This window comes from Strongylocentrotus purpuratus, unplaced genomic scaffold, assembly GCF_000002235.5.
Source record: "Strongylocentrotus purpuratus isolate Spur 01 unplaced genomic scaffold, Spur_5.0 spur5_scaffold_2, whole genome shotgun sequence".
NCBI classification, from domain to species: Eukaryota; Metazoa; Echinodermata; class Echinoidea; order Camarodonta; family Strongylocentrotidae; genus Strongylocentrotus; species Strongylocentrotus purpuratus.
The window spans coordinates 11,787,279-11,805,537 of record NW_022145605.1 but is presented as its reverse complement, the minus strand read 5'-3'; the positions used below and the strand labels follow the sequence as shown (position 1 = coordinate 11,805,537).

Genomic DNA, 18,259 nt, shown 5'->3' with positions numbered 1-18,259 from the left:
CCCCACCATACGACACACACATACCACCCGACTACACTTCCACCGCACACTGTTCCTAGCCTCCTCAGAATACCCCAGATTGGAGCGACAGACAAACAGAAACAATCTATTTTAACATTAAAGGGACTTGGTAACATTGTTCAGACGAGAGATAGTGGTGCTAAAGGTAGTGACTTGAATGATAGATGTACAATTAAAGATAATCTGAAAATTTGAGTGAAAACGGATCATTATTCATGGTACAAATTGGGAAAAACTTATCTGATCGATTCCTTAATTCTCCCAACTATATTATTACAATTTAATTACATTGTAGGTGAATGGAAATCGTCACACAGCAATAAAATAGCTCTACATTCTTTTCTAGACATTTAGGTGTTAACAGATTTTTTATAGCCTGTTTTATGTCTTTTTTCCTTGGAAACACGGTTGGGAAAATTCAAAAATGGTTGGGAGAATTTACTGTAAATCACTGTAAGAGGGTGTCATACATCGACTCCTTCAAAGAAAACCATAGACATCTTCGTGGTTTGAGAATTTTTTTCAAGATATTTTGCATGTCAGAGGGTTAGTACAGTAGAAGGAATATAGTATGTAAGAATTTATAAAAAAATTAAGCAATTTTTTCATCAACCTTCAACAATGTTTCCAAGTCACTTTAAAAAAAAATCATTTAAAATACGATGCAGTCACCATACCCACATACGCGCGCGCGTGCACGCACATATACACACACACACACACACACACAATACCACTTACAAGATACTGCATACATACATACCTACACGAATCGTTGACGTCTGATTTATCAGTATTGGTGTTTTTCGGACAGGAGCTTGCAAGTTTACCCTTGGTCTGCATTATCAAAAAAGAAAACAAAGAAAGACAAATTACACAGGAAACCCAAAAATATCCATAACTCCGTATTTGGATAATCATAGTGCTTAATTCACTGCACACGTTCACAACTGATTGCAAGCAGGAGTGGAAGTAGCAGTAGTTAGTTATAGGCCAAAGTATCATCCATTCATTTATTATTTTATCTTTTCTAACATGACAAGTTGATGAGTTATCATTTCATCCAGATCCAATTGTTGAAGGTTACCAGGCAAGGTTGTTGGAGTTTGAGAACTATGAAAGAAAACTTGAGGTTAGTTTGTTGCTGATTGTCATTGACAATTATAATTATTTGATTAATACCCAAGGGAAGCCTTGTCAGCATGGGCGTCAATCCTTACGTAAAACCTATTGTTCAGGGGGGATGAATGAATAGATCACTCTCCCCCCCCCCCTCCCCCTGAACAATAGGTATCAATTACAGATCTACGCCCATGCTTGTCAGTGTTAATACTGTTCTTCTTGAGTATCCTAGAATTCTTATTACCCCAGCAACTGCCAGGTACTCATTCACACCTGGATAGAGAGTGGCAAAGTGGAGTAATGTCTTGCCAAAGGACATTAGTCCCTTAATTAGATTCGAACACTCAACCCTTAAATTAAAAGTCAGTTGAATGACCCACTTTATCACGACACCTCCACTGCTTGTACTTTACCAAGGGAGAAGAAGAAAAAAAATATATATTAAGCAAATATTAATCGACTACGAGGGTAATGGTACAAACCAGGGGCGAACGCAGGATTTTTTCAAGGGGGGGGGGGTTTTTAAAATATTTTGCTCCCGAAAATTTGAAAATCGCGCCGGCCGAAAAGTCGCTGGGGGGGGGGGGGGGGGGGTAAGCGGACACTTTTTTTTTTTTTTTGGAGGCCAAAAAAAATCGCAACGACTCAGCCAGCCGAAAAGTCGCTCAGTGGGGGGGGGGGGGGGGGGGGGGGGGGGGGGGGGGGGGGGGGGGGGGGGGGGGGTAAGCGGACACCTTTTTTTTTTTTTTTGGTCTCGAAATTTCAAAATTTGACATTTTTCTTCGTTGAGGGGGGGGGGGGGGGTAAGGTCACCTTATTTAGGTTAGCCGTGGGTATAATTTTTTTTTTTTTTTAAATAACACAAAAAAAAAAACCAAAAAAAAAACCAAAGGGGGGGGGGGGTTTAGGTTTTTTTAGGGGGGTTTACATACATAAAAATACCAAAGGGGGGGGGTTTGAACCCCCAAACCCCCCCCCCCTGCGTACGCCCCTGGTACAAACTATCATCGCCGAGGTGATCTCGGGGCTACTATCTTCCCGAGCCGCAAGATGGTAGCCCCGAGATCACCGAGGCGATGATAGTTTGTATCCATTACCCGAGTAAAGGAGGTTAATATTTGTTTAATACCCCACATCGGCAATAAAGTCTATTTAAAGTGAATTTTACATAATTAAAACAACTGATTTTGCAGACATTCTAGCTTCAGCTAGATTTTACAAAGCACAACATGCGTACATGTAATACAGTCGATGCGCGCTCATTTGACATTGACATTGACATTTCGCGTAACCTACTTTGCTATGCTTATTCAATGCGCAAGTCGGGCAAGTGGGGCAGCAGCAAAAAATTACTTTACAAAAGACCTCTCAGGTAGATAGTACTTATCCATAATTTATCATGTGACCTCGTTTAGACCAATCAGATTGCAAGATTCTTAGTATGCGGGATATAAATCAAATCACAGTATATTTACATTTATGGACCTAACATTCTACTTGTTCTTGTTCTTCCACTTCCCTATCAGAGTGGAAAGTGTCTCATAAAACAGACTGCTTTATTATTGCATCTTTCAAACTATTGACAAACAAAACATGACCATGTCACATTTGGACGATTCTGTGCAATATGTCATGTACGACATATGCCCCTTTTATCTTGATATGATCATTGAATGACGGTGTTTTCTGGTATCATTACCATCAGTCACAGTCATAGGAAGAGATTTGTTGTAATCATGGCCAAGATATATGCATAAATATCATATGTCGTACAGGGTACACTTACATAAATATGAATTACAGCTGTTTTCTGTTTATTTTATTTGCTTAACCTGACTGCAAAGAAAGCAATTGTCAACTTGAAAGTAATCATCCAGGGGACCACGGGCTGTAAGTCCTCTCCGAGGGTCTTGGTAATGAGGATTAATGCCTTACTATGCATAGGGCATTAGCGATTTAACTTGATTTTTAACTCGGGACCACTTTGTTACAAAACTGCTGCTCTTTCACTGAGCCATCGTGCCTCCTCATTTGTTTTATTTTGTCAGGCTAATTATTTTCTTTTACATTTATGAAGTCTTAATGCTAAAATTTTGTTTTGTTTTTTTGCATCGTACAGGAATGTATTTCACAGACTGCCGTGAGAACCACATTTGAGCTGCGTGCTAAGCAGGGCAGACAGATTGTTGATTACACACGGGAGATTCTATCACAGGTCTTAGAAGCAGCTACCAAAAAGAGGTTAGCAATAAACTGAAGTCAGATTGAAGTAGCTTAACGAAATGGAGTATCACATGAGACTGCAGTTTTTTGTTAACAAAGTACCATGTCTGGCGGATGTACCTCCATGCGACAATTGCACCGTGTTCGGTTTTGTACATGAATTAAATTCTCAACTTCAACCTTGGACCAAAACACTATACCTAACCCTAACCCTAACCCTAAACTTTACCTAAAACCTAATGTCAACCCTGATTTTAAACCTATATCCTAACGCTTATACCTTTGATGAACTCAAGCCTGAGGGTAAAGTCCTATCACCCATCTGGCCAATCACCATTCGGTGCTCCGACAATTGGTCCGATGACAGTTGCTCTGCGATGCCTGCATTGAGAGGCCTGTAAAGTGAAATCTGTCTTAACTTGGGTCACTGATATACGGGAGGTTTGTTACGAAATGAAAATGACAGTGAAAAGTATTTGTATTCAATTTATTTACAGAATATTTTGAGTTGTACAGGAAAAAGAGAATGACATTGGGTGGTCCATAATCACTGGACTGACTAGATGGTCTGTTTGTGCCAGAAGGTCCTTAACTGAAACACTTTAGCACAGAATTCATGCCCCTCTGGCCAGGGGCGGCGAGTTATTTTCATGACCGGGGGGGGGGGGGGGCGAAATGCGAGGGACGAGGGAGCATAGTGAACGGGAGGGCCAAGTGGCGTAATGAGCAAAAATATTTGGGGGGCAGAAACAAATTCCGCATAACCACCACTCTTACATGTTACATGCAGGCCCACGGAACGTCTAGGGGGGCTAAAGTATTTACGATCAGGTAGAGCAGAGTGAGCAGAACAAGTGGAACGTAAATATTCGTGGGGTTCAGGGGGAAAGCCCCGGCGGGGGTCAAGGGGCAGAGCCACATGAAACTTTGGGGTTTTAGGCATTTAATAACAGTCAGATGAGCATTAAGGGGCCCGCCTTAGGGCCCCTTTTGGGGTCCAGGGGGCAGAGCCCCTGAAAGCTCCTGGGTTTTAGGCATTTAATTACGGTCACACTAGCATATTTGTGACACTGGCAGGTCACTAATTGGAGCGAGGTCCAAGGGCCGGAGCGCCCAGAAGCTCAGAGGATTTAGGCATTTTAAAACTGTCGGATGAGCAAACAGGGACCCGCCTTACGGCCATTGGTGGGGTCCAGGGGCAGAGCCCCGGGAGCTCAGGGAAAAATCATGCCATTTCGGCAACATTGTAAATCACTGTTATCAAATTAGAAGAAAAAAACACGTTTGCATTTGATTTAGGAGGCAACTGCCCCCCTACCCCCTCCCCCCCCCCATCAGTACGCTAATGAGAGAATGCGAATGTAACGGAAGTGGAAAATCCCTTTAGAGCTATATAATAAGTCTTATTATACCATGTGAGTCAAAAAAAGTTTATACCTAGGAAACTGGTAATTATTTTAAAAATCATCTATGAACAGTAAATTATTATACATCTTATGAAAGTGTCTTTTATCCCAAATCATTTGGTATCAGTTTTGTGTGGTATGTGTTCACGCATGGATGAACAGGAGGCATTGTTTGCGAAAGTGCAGAAATCGACTTGCGCCAAAGTGATCCCTACAGCATGTATTATGTTGGGATTAGCGGAGTGAGAGAATGAATTGAATGTATCAAATTAAATGCATTCAATATGCTTTTTGCAGAAGCAAAGTCACGCACGCACACAAACACACGCACAAATGTTCATTGATATTTGATAGGGTAGGTGCAGGGAATTGGAGACCCTTTAGCACATTTACATAATTTACATAAACATGAAAAATGTTACACATACAGACAGTTTTGAATTCTCTTCAGTAACTTCTTCTCTTTATTTGGTAACAAAATTGTGGGCATGAAACTGATTAATAAGATAACAATGATTAATGACGTCAGCACAAAGGTCTCTCGTTACCTACATGTGCAGGTAATAAGGGAAAGTTACAAATCAAGACATTTTAAATACGACTTGAATTAAAATGGGATTGTTATGGTTAGTTCAAACACTTTTTGAAAGAGATATATGCAGCCAATGAACTTACTGTAATTTTGAAATGATTTTAAAACAATGTAAAACAAACGACCCCCATCTCTTTCTCTTCCTCTTTCTCTCTCTTCAAACTTATCTCCTTTTTTTTCTTTTAACCTTCCCTTTTCTCTCTTTTAACATGTACTTGTAAGATTGTTATCGTTGTCTTGCCGAAATCTGACTCTCTTCATTTTCATTAATGTATTACATGTAATTAGGAATAATATATTTATTTAATTATGATCATTCCATTCCCTGCTCTCTTTCTCTCTCTATCTCTATTTCTCTCTTACTTTCTCTCTTTGTACCTAGTCCCCTTTTCTCCCGTCCTCTCTCTCTACTCCATTCGCTTTATCACCCTCACTTTCTTGAGCCATATACCTTCCCCTGCTCTTGTATATCTTTTGCTAGTACATCCTTTCACATAATGTACACAAACGAACACAATGTAATTCTGCTGTGTTGTCATTATGTTACAGATTTATTTACTATGTTTCGTAATACTATTGTACATGTATATAATTTACATCACTGTACCTTTGTAAATTGACCCTTTCAGCCTTGTGCTGCTGGTCGATCATTTTATACCAATAAATGAATAATAATAATAAATCTTGGACCTGGTGTTCCCCATTACCTGCACACATTTCTGATCGGACACCATTCATTATGTGCTGTGCAACACCCATTCACAACATACAATGGTCATAAGTTTTCTGTGATGGTTGGCACACTTCATAAACTTCATTATAAAACTACTTTTTAAGAGCCACTTCTAAATATATGCATACACCACAACATTCAGTGAAAATTGGGTTTTTATATCAGATCAAAATTTTACGATCAAAATTGGTTACCTTCTTCAATTTTGCCAATTTTCTCGGAAAAAGAGCACATCGTAGTCTTCGAAATGAATTCGATATATGCAGTAGTGTTGTTAAAAGCCACAAATAGTGCCAAATCAATATTGGAGCCTACACGGACACATAGTAATGGGTTCAAGCTTGGCGGTCTCTTATTCCCTGCACCTACCCTATTCGATATTTTAAAGGTGTCTCATGATTAATTTTGTTAGGGATATTATATGGATCTGCAAAGATCGAATTAATACCCAAATCCAAATTGTTTTATTCAAACATCACATAAGCAACTTTGGCGCAAGTCGATTTTTGCACTTTCGCAAACAACGCCTCCTGTTCATCCAAGCGTGAACACATACCACACAAAAATGATTCCAAATAATTTGGGATAAAACATTTTTTTTATAAGATATATAATAATTTACTGTTCATAGATGATTTTTAAAGTAATTAGCAATTTTCTAGGTGTAAACTTTTTTTACTCACACTGAATAGATCTATATATATGCTACCCCATCACAACTTCACAAGTTTTTGATTTTTTGTTGTATTAATTACATTCTTTAGCAAAACTATAGTATAAAAAACAAGCAATATACTTTTTTCACACTTCACTTTACTTTGCCGGTATTTCGTGTGCAGTCCGAAGGGTGGTAAATATTTATTAGGTAAATTTCAACAAGTAGGCACGAAGGGACTAAAATAACAAGCAGAATATTCATTTGTACCACTGATCTATTTTATAGTCTTGCAAACATTCAATGTAAACTGTGCTTACGTGATACTAACGGAATGCAGATTTTCTACAATAATCTTGTCAATTTTGAAGGATATTATGGGAGAGTGCGTAGCGGGCGAGCGAGAAGATTTGTGCATTTGTTTTATTCTTAACGCTACACTCTTGGCCCTCCAGAGCCTACAAGTGTGTTGCAGTCTTTAGTCGTTTGGTGCTAAACATCCCTCCTAAAAAAAATTGAGGGGGACGTGTCTCTGCCGTTGGCTCTGCATACGATATAGTAGGTATGTTTTAACAATGAATTAAGGTCTTTTGGGAATTCAGGCATTCTGTCCATTATGTCTTTTCCTTTGTTGATTCAGAGCGGCCTGCATCGAGAAGCGCAAGGATCAGAACGATAGGTTAGACTACCTGAAGGACCAGATGAAGATACTGAGCTTAGAGAGCAAAGAGAGGATTAAAGATGTTTCTGAACAATCGGAATCAAAGGTGAGCCTACCACTATCATACTCTTTTAGGGATAAGCTCTGTATCTGTAATTATTAGGATCTCTGTCCAGTAGTGCCGTGTTTGTGCCAACGAACTGGATCGACCAAATCAACTGATTCATAATATATATGTATATTTTTTTTTCCGTAACATGAGAGTAATTTTAATAGTTTCATACTATTAATTAAATGTAATGTTAACTGTTATTGTATAATTGTTTTAAATGGGGGCACGCTACAAGAGTCCTATCTCGCACCCCGGGGCAACTACTCCGAAGATCAAGATTACATTAATATTGATCTAAGGAGACACGAACGAACGAGGGATAAGCTGACATTGGGTCCAGCACCAATCGCTCCAAACCATATTTTATCAAATGTTTAGGGTGAGGATAAGGACTGCAAATGAGCACAGAGTCATACCTGTCTTACCAGTCAAAGGTTGATCTGATATTATTTTGTTCCAGCAGCAATCACTCCATGTTTTATCTCATCATAGATAAAGGGTTAGGTTTAGGGTGAGGTTTGCAATCAAGAGGAAAGAGAGGATTAAAGACATCTCTGAACAATCAGATCAAAAATTAAGCTGATCATAGTCATAACCAGTGGGGGTCACCCGACATTTGCTCCAGCGACAGTCGCTCTGGGCTTTTTTCGTCAGGGTTGGGGTTCCAATTGGGTCCTAAGTGAGGTTTGGTTTTAGGGTTAATTCAGGAATGGACTTAGTGTAGCATATTGACTGTGGAGCGAAAGCCGCCGAAATGTGAGTTTTACCAGCTTATAAGGTTAACTTTGACCATAGGATTTCTGGCTTCATGATTTTTTTAATAATAATAATAATAATAATAATAATAATGATAATGAACATTTATAATGCGCCGTGTCTGTCAAAAATGATACTCCTGGCGCAGTTGTGTGGAAACTGTATAAGAAAATCACGAGATTATGTATTGTGGTTTCACTGTTTTGGTTTTTATGTATCAGCTACCAAGATGGATGAGATCAGATTATCTCATGACACACCCATTGTGATGAACTGTATTAATTGATTCTAATTAATCTGAAGTTGCTAATGCTTTTAATTTACAATAATTAAGGCACATGGCTCGTTGTGGTGTTTGACTTCAGCCTAAAAATAAAAAATGTCCCCTCCATAATCTTTACATCTTTCATTGATTTACGGTGTTTTGGTTTGTAGGTATCGGCTACCATGACAGATGAGATCAGGAGATTATCCCTGCTGGTGGATCAGTTTGACAAACCTTTCTATCCTGAATCATTGATGGCCTACAAGGAGGTAGGTTACCTGTAGAAGAGAAAGACTAATAATTGTGAAGCCTAAAGGAATTAATTTTCTTTAGAAAATGAAATGATTAATGCTATTATCCCGTTGTTGTACATCATCTTCTTTTTTCATGGATATTTGCGGTTTAAGTATTTCTCAAGCATTACATTTTTTTTTGGTTACAGCGCATAGATAATGTGTAGTTCATTATGCACTATGTGTGTTGATATTGTGTAAGTCTTGAGACGAGACTAGGAGTTCTCAAGACCAAAAATATAATACTATGTAAAACAATAATTATTATTATATTATTAAAGACTGTAATAATAATAATACATGAGATTTATATAGCGCCATTATCCATTTTAATTAAATGCTCAAGGCGCTTCAAAATATTAGGAACACATTACGTCATGACAAAGAATCGGTACATTTACATAAGAAAGAAAATGCAAAAATGAAAGAATGAATGAATGAATGAATGTCTGTCTTCAAAACGCGAAATTAAACAAATGGGATTTAAGGTTGCTCTTAAAAGATGTTGAAGAGTCGGAGTTCTTCAGCTCCTGTGGAAGTGAATTCCACAGGGCTGGTCCGGCATGAGCAAAAGCTCGTTCCCCCCAAGATTTCTTTGAAAGCGGTATGTGTAGAAGACCAGAGTTGGAAGATCGGAGGGTACGTGTGGGTTGGTAGAGGTGAACTAAAGACTGGTTGTATTCAGGAGCTGTTTTGTTCATGATTTGATGAACTAAAAGAAGGATTTTGAAAATTATACGTTCTTTTACAGGCAACCAATGGAGATTTTGTAAGATAGGAGTAATGTGACTATGTTTGCTTGACAGAGAAATGATGCGTGCAGCTGCATTTTGTAGTTTTTGTAACTGTGCAATTTGTGAATTTGGTAAATTATAGAGTAAACTGTTGCCGAAATCCAAACGTGAAGAAATAAGTGAGTGAACAAGTTTTTCTGTTGCCGAACGAGTCAGATATTTCCGTATGAAGCCAATATTGCGCAATTGATAGCGAACTGATCTAGAAATGCTTGTGATTAGTTTGGACATAGACATTTGAGAATCAAGAATGACGCCAAGATCGCGACATGAATTTGATAAGGGAATGGTGTTACCGGATATAGAAATTGAGTCTATATTTAATTTATTCAACTGAGGTTTTGAGCCGAAAAGAATGAATTCGCATTTACTATGATTTAATAGCAGAGAATGTGACTTCATCCAGGCGTCAATATCAGCGATGCAATTTTCCAAATTTTGCAAGGTTTGGGAAGCTTAAATTTGATGCGGCGGAAAAGAAACAAACACTTGTATGTCATCTGCATATAAATGATATTGAACAGAGTGACGTTGAAAAACATTTCTGAGACCAGTTAGATATATTGAAAATAAGGTGGGCCCGCCCACAGAGCCTTGGGGTACTCCACAGCCAAGTGGCCTGGGGGAGGATGTGAAACCATTTAAAAGGACAGACTGTGAATGGCATGAAAGATAGGATTCAAACCATTCGAGAGCCTGGTCCTGGATACCCAGACTTGTGAGAGTATTTACAAGTATTTTGTGGTCTACGGTGTCGAAGGCTGAGGACAGATCTAAAAGGACCATGGCAGTGACAGATCCGGAGTCCATTTCTCGTAAGATTGAGCTTGAAACATTGATGAGAAGGGTCTCAACACTATGATGAGGGCGGTAAGCTGACTGTAAAGGGTCGAATAAATTGTGTTCCAGCAAATAATCTGAGAGTCTGGAGAACACGACTCTCTCTAGAATTTTGAACAAAAATGGCAGATACACACAGGACGGTAATTTTTCAGGGATTCATGGTCCAAAGAGGGTTTTTTCAACAAAGGGCGTATAAGTGCTGTTTTTAAGACTGAGGGTACAGTGGCTTGATTCATACTAAGATTAACAATGTGAGAAATAATCGGGGCAAATATCGGAGCGCAATCTTTTAAAATAATGGTAGGAACTGGATCTACTGGACAAGATTTAGGGGGCAATTTACGAAGAAGGGAAAGAATTTCATCTGCGGTGATATGTTGAAAGGTCCTTAGTGTGGAGGAGGTGACAGGTTTGAGTGGTATAACATTTGGATTAAGACTGTCTCGGATTTTTTTAAACTTTTAAACAGAAGAACTGAATAAACGTTTCAGCCATGGAATTGCCATCAACATTATGACGGCAATGGAGAAGACTGTTTGCGGTTCAAGAGTCGATTGGCGACATTGTAGAGTTTCTTGTGATCATCGCCGCAATCCTCGATGAGTCTGGTGTGGTATGAACGTTTCGCCTTGGAGACAAGGTAGCTCACCCGGTCTCTCTGAGCACAAAACATCTCTCGGTCAATCTGGAGCTTCCCATTGTCCCGCCATTTCCTTTCAAGTCTCCGCCGCTCTTTCTTCGCTTCGGTGATGTCATGGTTAAACCAAGGACTGTCTTGATGAGCTGTTACTTTCCGAGTCCTGGCTGGAGCATGGGAGTTCAGTAACCTGCAGAGTTCTGAGTTGTAGCGGATAACGGCAGCATCGACGCTCTCTGTTGCTGAAGACATGATGCTACTGTTAGTAACATCGTTGGCGAAATCAGTCCTGTTGATGCCCTTGATATTACGAGAGGAGAAAGTTGCATTTTTCCGCTGGGGCTTGTCGAAACGGAGCAAACAGGTAACAGCAGAGTGATCAGAGATACCGGGTATGACTCGTAGGCGAGAGTACAACAGTCTATCGGAGTTCATGACCAGAATGACATCAAGAATATGGCCATGGTCGTGCGTAGGCGTAGTCACCAACTGGCAGAGTCCATGCCCGTCGAAAAGATCATTGAACCTTTGGGTGTGTTGGGATGAGAGATTGTCTAAATGTATATTAAGATCTCCTGTGATGACCAGAGGAGATAATTTATACAATTTCTCATCCAACAGATCTGAGAATTCATTAATGAACAATGTAAAAGATTGATAACCTGGTGGTCTGTACATGACTAAGATCTCAAGACTAGTCGTGCCATTGGAGACCACGACTGACATAGATTCAAAACTTGTATAGTTGCCTAATTGGTTAATATGTACAGAGAGATTGTCCCTGTACAAGAGCCCGACACCACCTCCATGCCTGGAGGCTCTGGGGTGGTGCAGAAATGCAAATTCAACTGTCGTTAAATAATGATGATTCAAATGATGATTCTCTTGACAGTATACACAAGAGCCATGGAAATGCGTTTGTTTCGCATATGAAATGAGCGCATAAGTTCTTACATTTTGTTACATTATGAGCAATTTACGGTATGTGAGAGTTTCATGTATTATCAAAATGCGATTTAATGCTACGAAGTGCCAAGTAATCTATTTATTATATAACTTATGTAGAGGTTTCTTGGTCTAGTGGATACGTGACCGGACTGTGGACCACACGGTTCGTAGTTCCAAGTCTTGCCCCGGTACTGATGTCCGTTGGCAAGACTTTATCTACATTTTCCACCCTCCACCCGAAAGTAATTGGGTACACGGTAGGAAGAAATTCGTTGATTGCTTTAGCGCCTAATCATGGCGGCTCAGCTACAGCCAGGGTATTACTGTGATACCCTGTATTAATGGAAGTAGAGTATATTCATATTAGTTGCTGCGCTATATAAATGGACATATTATTGTTATCATCATTATTCATCGTTACAATTTCGTTTTTTTTAGGAGCTTCTGAAGCATGTGGAAGCAGGTCTTGGTCAGAACCTAGCAGCAAGATGTTCAGCTAATATCAAGCAGTCAGTAGAGGAGCTCCAAACACAGATGACAGGTCAGTGAGGGCGATTCAGGGACCCAGCAGAGCTAGGAGTATTTTAACTGTTGAGAGCCACAATGACGTTAAGTTTGTGTTACAATATATGAGTTAATGCCCTCCTGGCTCCGAAAAAAATGATTTCAAAATTATACACATGACATGTAATTATGAGTTAATGCCCTCCTTAATTACTCCAAACAGATGATCTAAAAGTTATACTTATGACATATGATTATGATGACCAGGCAAGACTCTTGCTAGTGCAGAACAAATTTGATTCAAATAGTTTACCAAGCATAGGGACTTCAGATTTCTCCCCAACAAGAGTACCAACAAGGGTAACAAATAGGTCAATGCAAATTTTAATATGTGAAATTTGCTTTTGTCTTTCTAGACCACCTCTTAGAAATCCATATTCCACTCTATTTGGATCAATCATAAACAAATTTCCTGTCAAGATTCCCGATTTTTAATCGCTTTATGTGCCAAATTTTATAGGTTATTGAGTTGATATACTAGTAAGAACTTTAATCAGTTCATTACATTTGGAATGGCAACAAAAAATGTAAGAAACCAGTTATTGTAATTATTAGATCGGATGTCAACCCTTTTAGATGAAAAACATTTATTATCGTTATTATTAGAACGGACGTCTGCCCTTACACCAGAGGCTTCGAATGAGAGACCGGAGGGCCTCCTCTTCTGTAGGGACTTTGATCTCAACTACCGTTTCAACTGCCAGGAAATCTTTGCCGATTTTAAGGAGAATATTGAATTCCACTTCTCCCCACATCTGATTCCCATGATTAGTTCCGCCGTAGCGTGGGTAATACGTTGATGTAGCTTAACTAACTCTCACATTATGAAGCAAAACAAAAGCAAAAACACAATCACATTTGTAGCAACCAGTTAATTCACAAGCATATCATCCTTTTTCTGAAGTAAATAAAGAGAAAAAATGAAGAAAAAATATGGGGAACAAATCATACATGCATCATCTTTGTTACCTTCAATCTTTCATACTAACTTAAAATCTAACCAACCAAAACAATACAACAATTATTTTTAAATAATTAATGCATTTTATTCCTTTCTTTTCTTTAAAGACGTTTAAAAAAGCATTTATGGGTAATTGATGAAGACATAATTATGTGTATGTAAATGTATTCTGTCATAAGTAAAAATTCTGTCATAAGTGTATAAGATGGTCGCTTGGTACAACCTGTCTGTGAAGACCACCTGTCTATATAGACTGCTTTTTGCGTTTCCTTTGAGCAGTCTTTATAGACAGGAATGAATATAGTAGTATAGTATCATCATCATCATCATCACCATCACCATCTTCACCGTCGTTCATCATCTATATTGGGTCCATTGTTATTTATTATTTATATAAATGATATTATTGAAATATATTCACTCGTTAATTTTATCGTCTTTGCTGATGATACGAGTATTTCTTATTCCCATGAAAACTTGGATACGCCCATAACGCGGTTAAACTGTGAATTAATGACAATTTCTAGGTGGTTTAAATTTAATAAATTGTCATTACATTAACAGAAACAAAGGAAACAGAATTCGGTTTTTGCGGTTACTTGAGATGTAATAGAGGATGTTTTCTTGATATATCAAAACAACACGAGCTTTCCTAAGTGAACATAAAACGATAAACCTTCGTCATACTTTCCCTTTATGTACACTGCTACATTCCACCCCTGGGAAGGACCCATGTATTTTTACTTTCGAATTCTTCGATCAATTTATACAAGTATCTGCATAGAGGCCACCAACAGATGAGACTTTTGTACAACCCCTCCTGGCCATAAAAAAGGCAACACTTTTCCGTACATTGAACAAGCGAACAGTATTACCCCCCACCCCCACTCAATGTTATTTAGGGTACGCATATGCATGTTCCCTCCTTTTGAAAACACCACTTAATTTCGGTGTGTAAAGTCAATACGGGCCTGATTTTTGTGTACTACGAGCCGGACTTTGGTGCGTGAAAAGTACCCCTTTACCGGACATTTTTGGTAACACGCATGGTATCCCTCCGTTCACGGAGCGGGGGGCGTTATTTTTTTTAGACGGCACAGATTAGGGTTAGGTGCGTGTTGAGCCTATGGGAAAGTTTAGGGTTAGGGTTAGGGTTAAATCAAGACCCCTTTAAAAAAAAAGCCCCAATCTGTGCCGCAGAAAAAAATAACGCGAGCGGGGGGGGGGGGGGAGTATTACTTTCTTACCTGGACCAGCGACTACAGGTTAAACATATCCCCCCCCCCCCCTTGCATAAAAAGAAGGCAAAAAGCTCCCTGCATTGAACAGGCGAACAGATGTTTTTACGGTAACCCGACACATGCTCCGCCGACATTTACTCCGCAAAACACGACAATTGCTCCGCCGACATTTGCTGCTCCGCCGACATTTCCTCCACCGACAAATGCTCTGCCGACAGTTGCTCCGCCGACATTTGATCCGCCGACGATTGCAATGCCGACAATTGCTCCGCTAAATGCGACAATTGCTCCGATGAAAAATGCTCCTCGAACGACAGTTGCTCCGCCGACAGTTGCTCCGCCGACAATTGCTCCGCCGACATTTGCTCCGCCTGTAACGACACTTGCGCCGTTGACATTTGCTCTGCCAACAATTGCTCCGCCGACATTTGCTCCGTTCAAAAAGTGCCCTGTAAAATACAAAAGCTACTACGAATTGTTGCTCCTCCCCAAAAGTACCCCGTAAAAGACAATGCTCCGCCGACAATAAAATTGCTCTCTGATCTAAAAGTGCGGCCTCGTGGAAGACATGAATGCTCCTCTGGCAATTAGATCAATAAATGCTCAGCCGTTTTTTGCTATTCCCCATAATGTTTGATTTTAAAAAAAAATCAAGTTATAGCTCCTTATGCAAGTTCTCCGGCGAAAGATAATTATTCCGCTCAAAATCTGTTTCATGTATTACTCATTAGCTGATCGGAAGCTCAAGGCTTTCTCTCTCTCTCTCTCTTGCTCCTCCTTTTCCTTTTTACACCCTTTTCTTGTCTTTTTTGCTCTTTTCTTTCCTCTCATGCTATTAGTCTTCTTTCATTTTCATCACTTCTTCTATTCTCCCCCTCTCGATTTCTATTTCTTTCGTGAATTTGTAACGTAATGTAGTACATGTAGTACATTCTTGTTTAGAATAGTATTTTCAATAATATCCAGTCCGTTTTCTATAGGTTTCTTTCCTTCAGTTAAGTGTATGTAGCTTTATATATAAATATATATGTTAGTGTGTAAAACACCCCGTCTCATTCGAGTACTGTGTTTTCACTGACTTTAAGGGACTCACGGAGCCACCGGAAGAAGAGCAATTGGTTTAACCTGAAGAACTAACATCGAACTGCAACAAAATGATTTGTATAAATGGGAATAAGCAAAAAGGCTGCCCTCTAATTTTCCCGTCTGAATGGGTTCTCTTCTTTAGTGCCCTTCAAAGCTTATTTTGATCCCTTCCCTGTTGTTTTCTAGAACTTCCATGATGACCTAGTGCATTGTATAATGCTTTACTTGCAGATGGTTTACCTAGTAAGATGCATGTGCTTGCTTGCATTGAGGTCATTTCAGGTCTTGCATATTGGTGAGCTGTTTGAAATTAACTAGGAGGTATGCGCGTATTGGGGAATGTGGCTTGCTGCTCTACTTTTTTTTTATAAAACTTCCCATGATATGTAAAGAGTGTTTAGTGTACATTATATGGGACGTACAGTGATAGATGGAAAGTTATTTCAGTATATTCAAAATTAATTTTGGTAACTCCTTTTTCCTCCCACATCAGTGACATTCATTCATTTCATTTCATCTACATTATTTCATGAAATGCATTCAGAAAATGAAGGGAAAAAAAACACGAAAATAACCCGTGAAAAAAAACATTGTCGGCAAAGCATTTGTCGTAGTACTAGTAGCATTTGTATTTTATGGGACACTTTTTGGGCGGAGCAAATGTCGTCGGAGCAAATGTCACCGGAGCAAGTGTCGCTTCATGCGGAGCAAATGTCGTCGAAGCAAATGTCCTCGGATCAAATGTCGCCGGAGCAAGCTAGTGTCGCTTCGTGCGGAGCAAATTTCGAAGGAGCGATTGTCAGCGGAGCAAATGTCGGAGCAACTTACTGTCGGCGGAGCAAATGTCACGGAAGCATTTATCGCTTCATGCGGAGCAATTGGCGGCGGAGCAATTGTCGGCGGAGCAAATGTCGGCGGAGCAAGTGTCGGTGGAGCATTTGACGTCGGAGCACATGTCGCGGAGCAATTGTCGCCTCTGCGGAGTAAATGTCGGCGGAGCAATCGTCGGCGGAGCATGTGTCATGAATAAGGTTATAAAACAAATGACAGGACGGAATGTCTGCAATCATCGGGCCCCACCGGAAACCAAACTTCAACCAATGTACCGATTGGTGCTCTGCAAGATACAATGGCCAATTCAAATAATGCAAATCATATTCTTAAAACACAACCTTCCCATGAGGTATCCTACAGCAGTGTGTAATACTAGGTATAGCACACCAAAAATAATTACAACAAACACATGTTATTTGATGGTTGCAAATGATCAAGCTTCATGAAAGCTTCAAAAAACAAAAAACAGAATTGAAATCGGTCAATGCGTTGTGATTTTCATATACCATTTTTTGGATATCGCAAAATTACCAAAAAACCTGCCAGAAATGGTCAAATTGTCAAAAATTGCATAATTCGACAAAGTTGACAACTTAATTCATCCCTTTCTTGGACACAAATAATAAATTAAATTATCAGACACTAAAATATCATCTTTGTGGTAAAAAATACAAAAAAAAGAAAATTCATATATCTATTACCGTTTTGAAAACAGAAGCCAACAAAATGAGTAATTTTTGCCATTTTTGCGAATCTGCAGATATATAAAAGTTGTGAAAATAACTAAGTCCGCCTAATTAATATGCGCATATGTAATCAAATCAAAACCGAACATGATACATCAGTGAAACCTATGTATTCCAGACAGGTATGGAAATATATTTCATTTGTAATAAAATAAAATCATGAATATTCATCAAATATGCAAATTAGGTCATTTCAGCTAATTATATATTCGCGCACTCATTATGCAACTTAGGAAAGTCAAACTGTTCATTTTTGGGGCATTTTTTAAATCATATATTCATGGATCATATTTACACCAATATTGACCTTAAATTCCTAATATTTTTGCAATGCCAATACAATATGGCGATAGAAATTACTTGGATCACCGTCACAGCTATTTCCTCATGTGTTTCACAAATAATTCAGAAAAACCGATCATATGATAAGAATTTGTAGACTTTCAGCTACATCACAGTATATCTTCCTTTTTCAAAGATGTCAGATTTGAGGATTTATGACGATTTTCCGAGATACCATTCAATCTTTGGGCATGATGGTAACCCTCTTGGCCATAACATTCCACAGGGACTGAATTTCAGAGTGAAAGAAACTTAAGTGACCCCAGTACAGTTGTGGCTACCTTGAGTGTAAATAACAAAGTAATTCAATGAGTGAAACACATGAGGATATTGCATTTTTGTAGGGGAGTTTTATACATTGAGGTGCATTTTTTTCACCACGCAGAATAGCAGCGCGAGTCAATGGGCGATCAGCGGGCCATGT

General features: G+C 39.2%; 1 protein-coding gene across 1 annotated transcript in view; it reads left to right on the top strand.

The window, feature by feature from the left end:
• The window catches only part of LOC105436911 (mitofusin-1-like), a 54,292-nt gene extending 40,718 nt beyond the window's left edge, over window positions 1-13,574 (top strand). Inside the window, exons 9-14 of the mRNA XM_030991046.1 lie at window positions 1,089-1,153; window positions 3,263-3,384; window positions 7,393-7,519; window positions 8,717-8,815; window positions 12,500-12,602; window positions 13,232-13,574. Coding sequence (XP_030846906.1) covers window positions 1,089-1,153; window positions 3,263-3,384; window positions 7,393-7,519; window positions 8,717-8,815; window positions 12,500-12,602; window positions 13,232-13,425 — 710 coding nt within the window. The 3' untranslated portion in view covers window positions 13,426-13,574. The remainder of the gene's footprint in view (window positions 1-1,088; window positions 1,154-3,262; window positions 3,385-7,392; window positions 7,520-8,716; window positions 8,816-12,499; window positions 12,603-13,231) is intronic.
• Window positions 13,575-18,259: the final 4,685 nt, after the last annotated feature.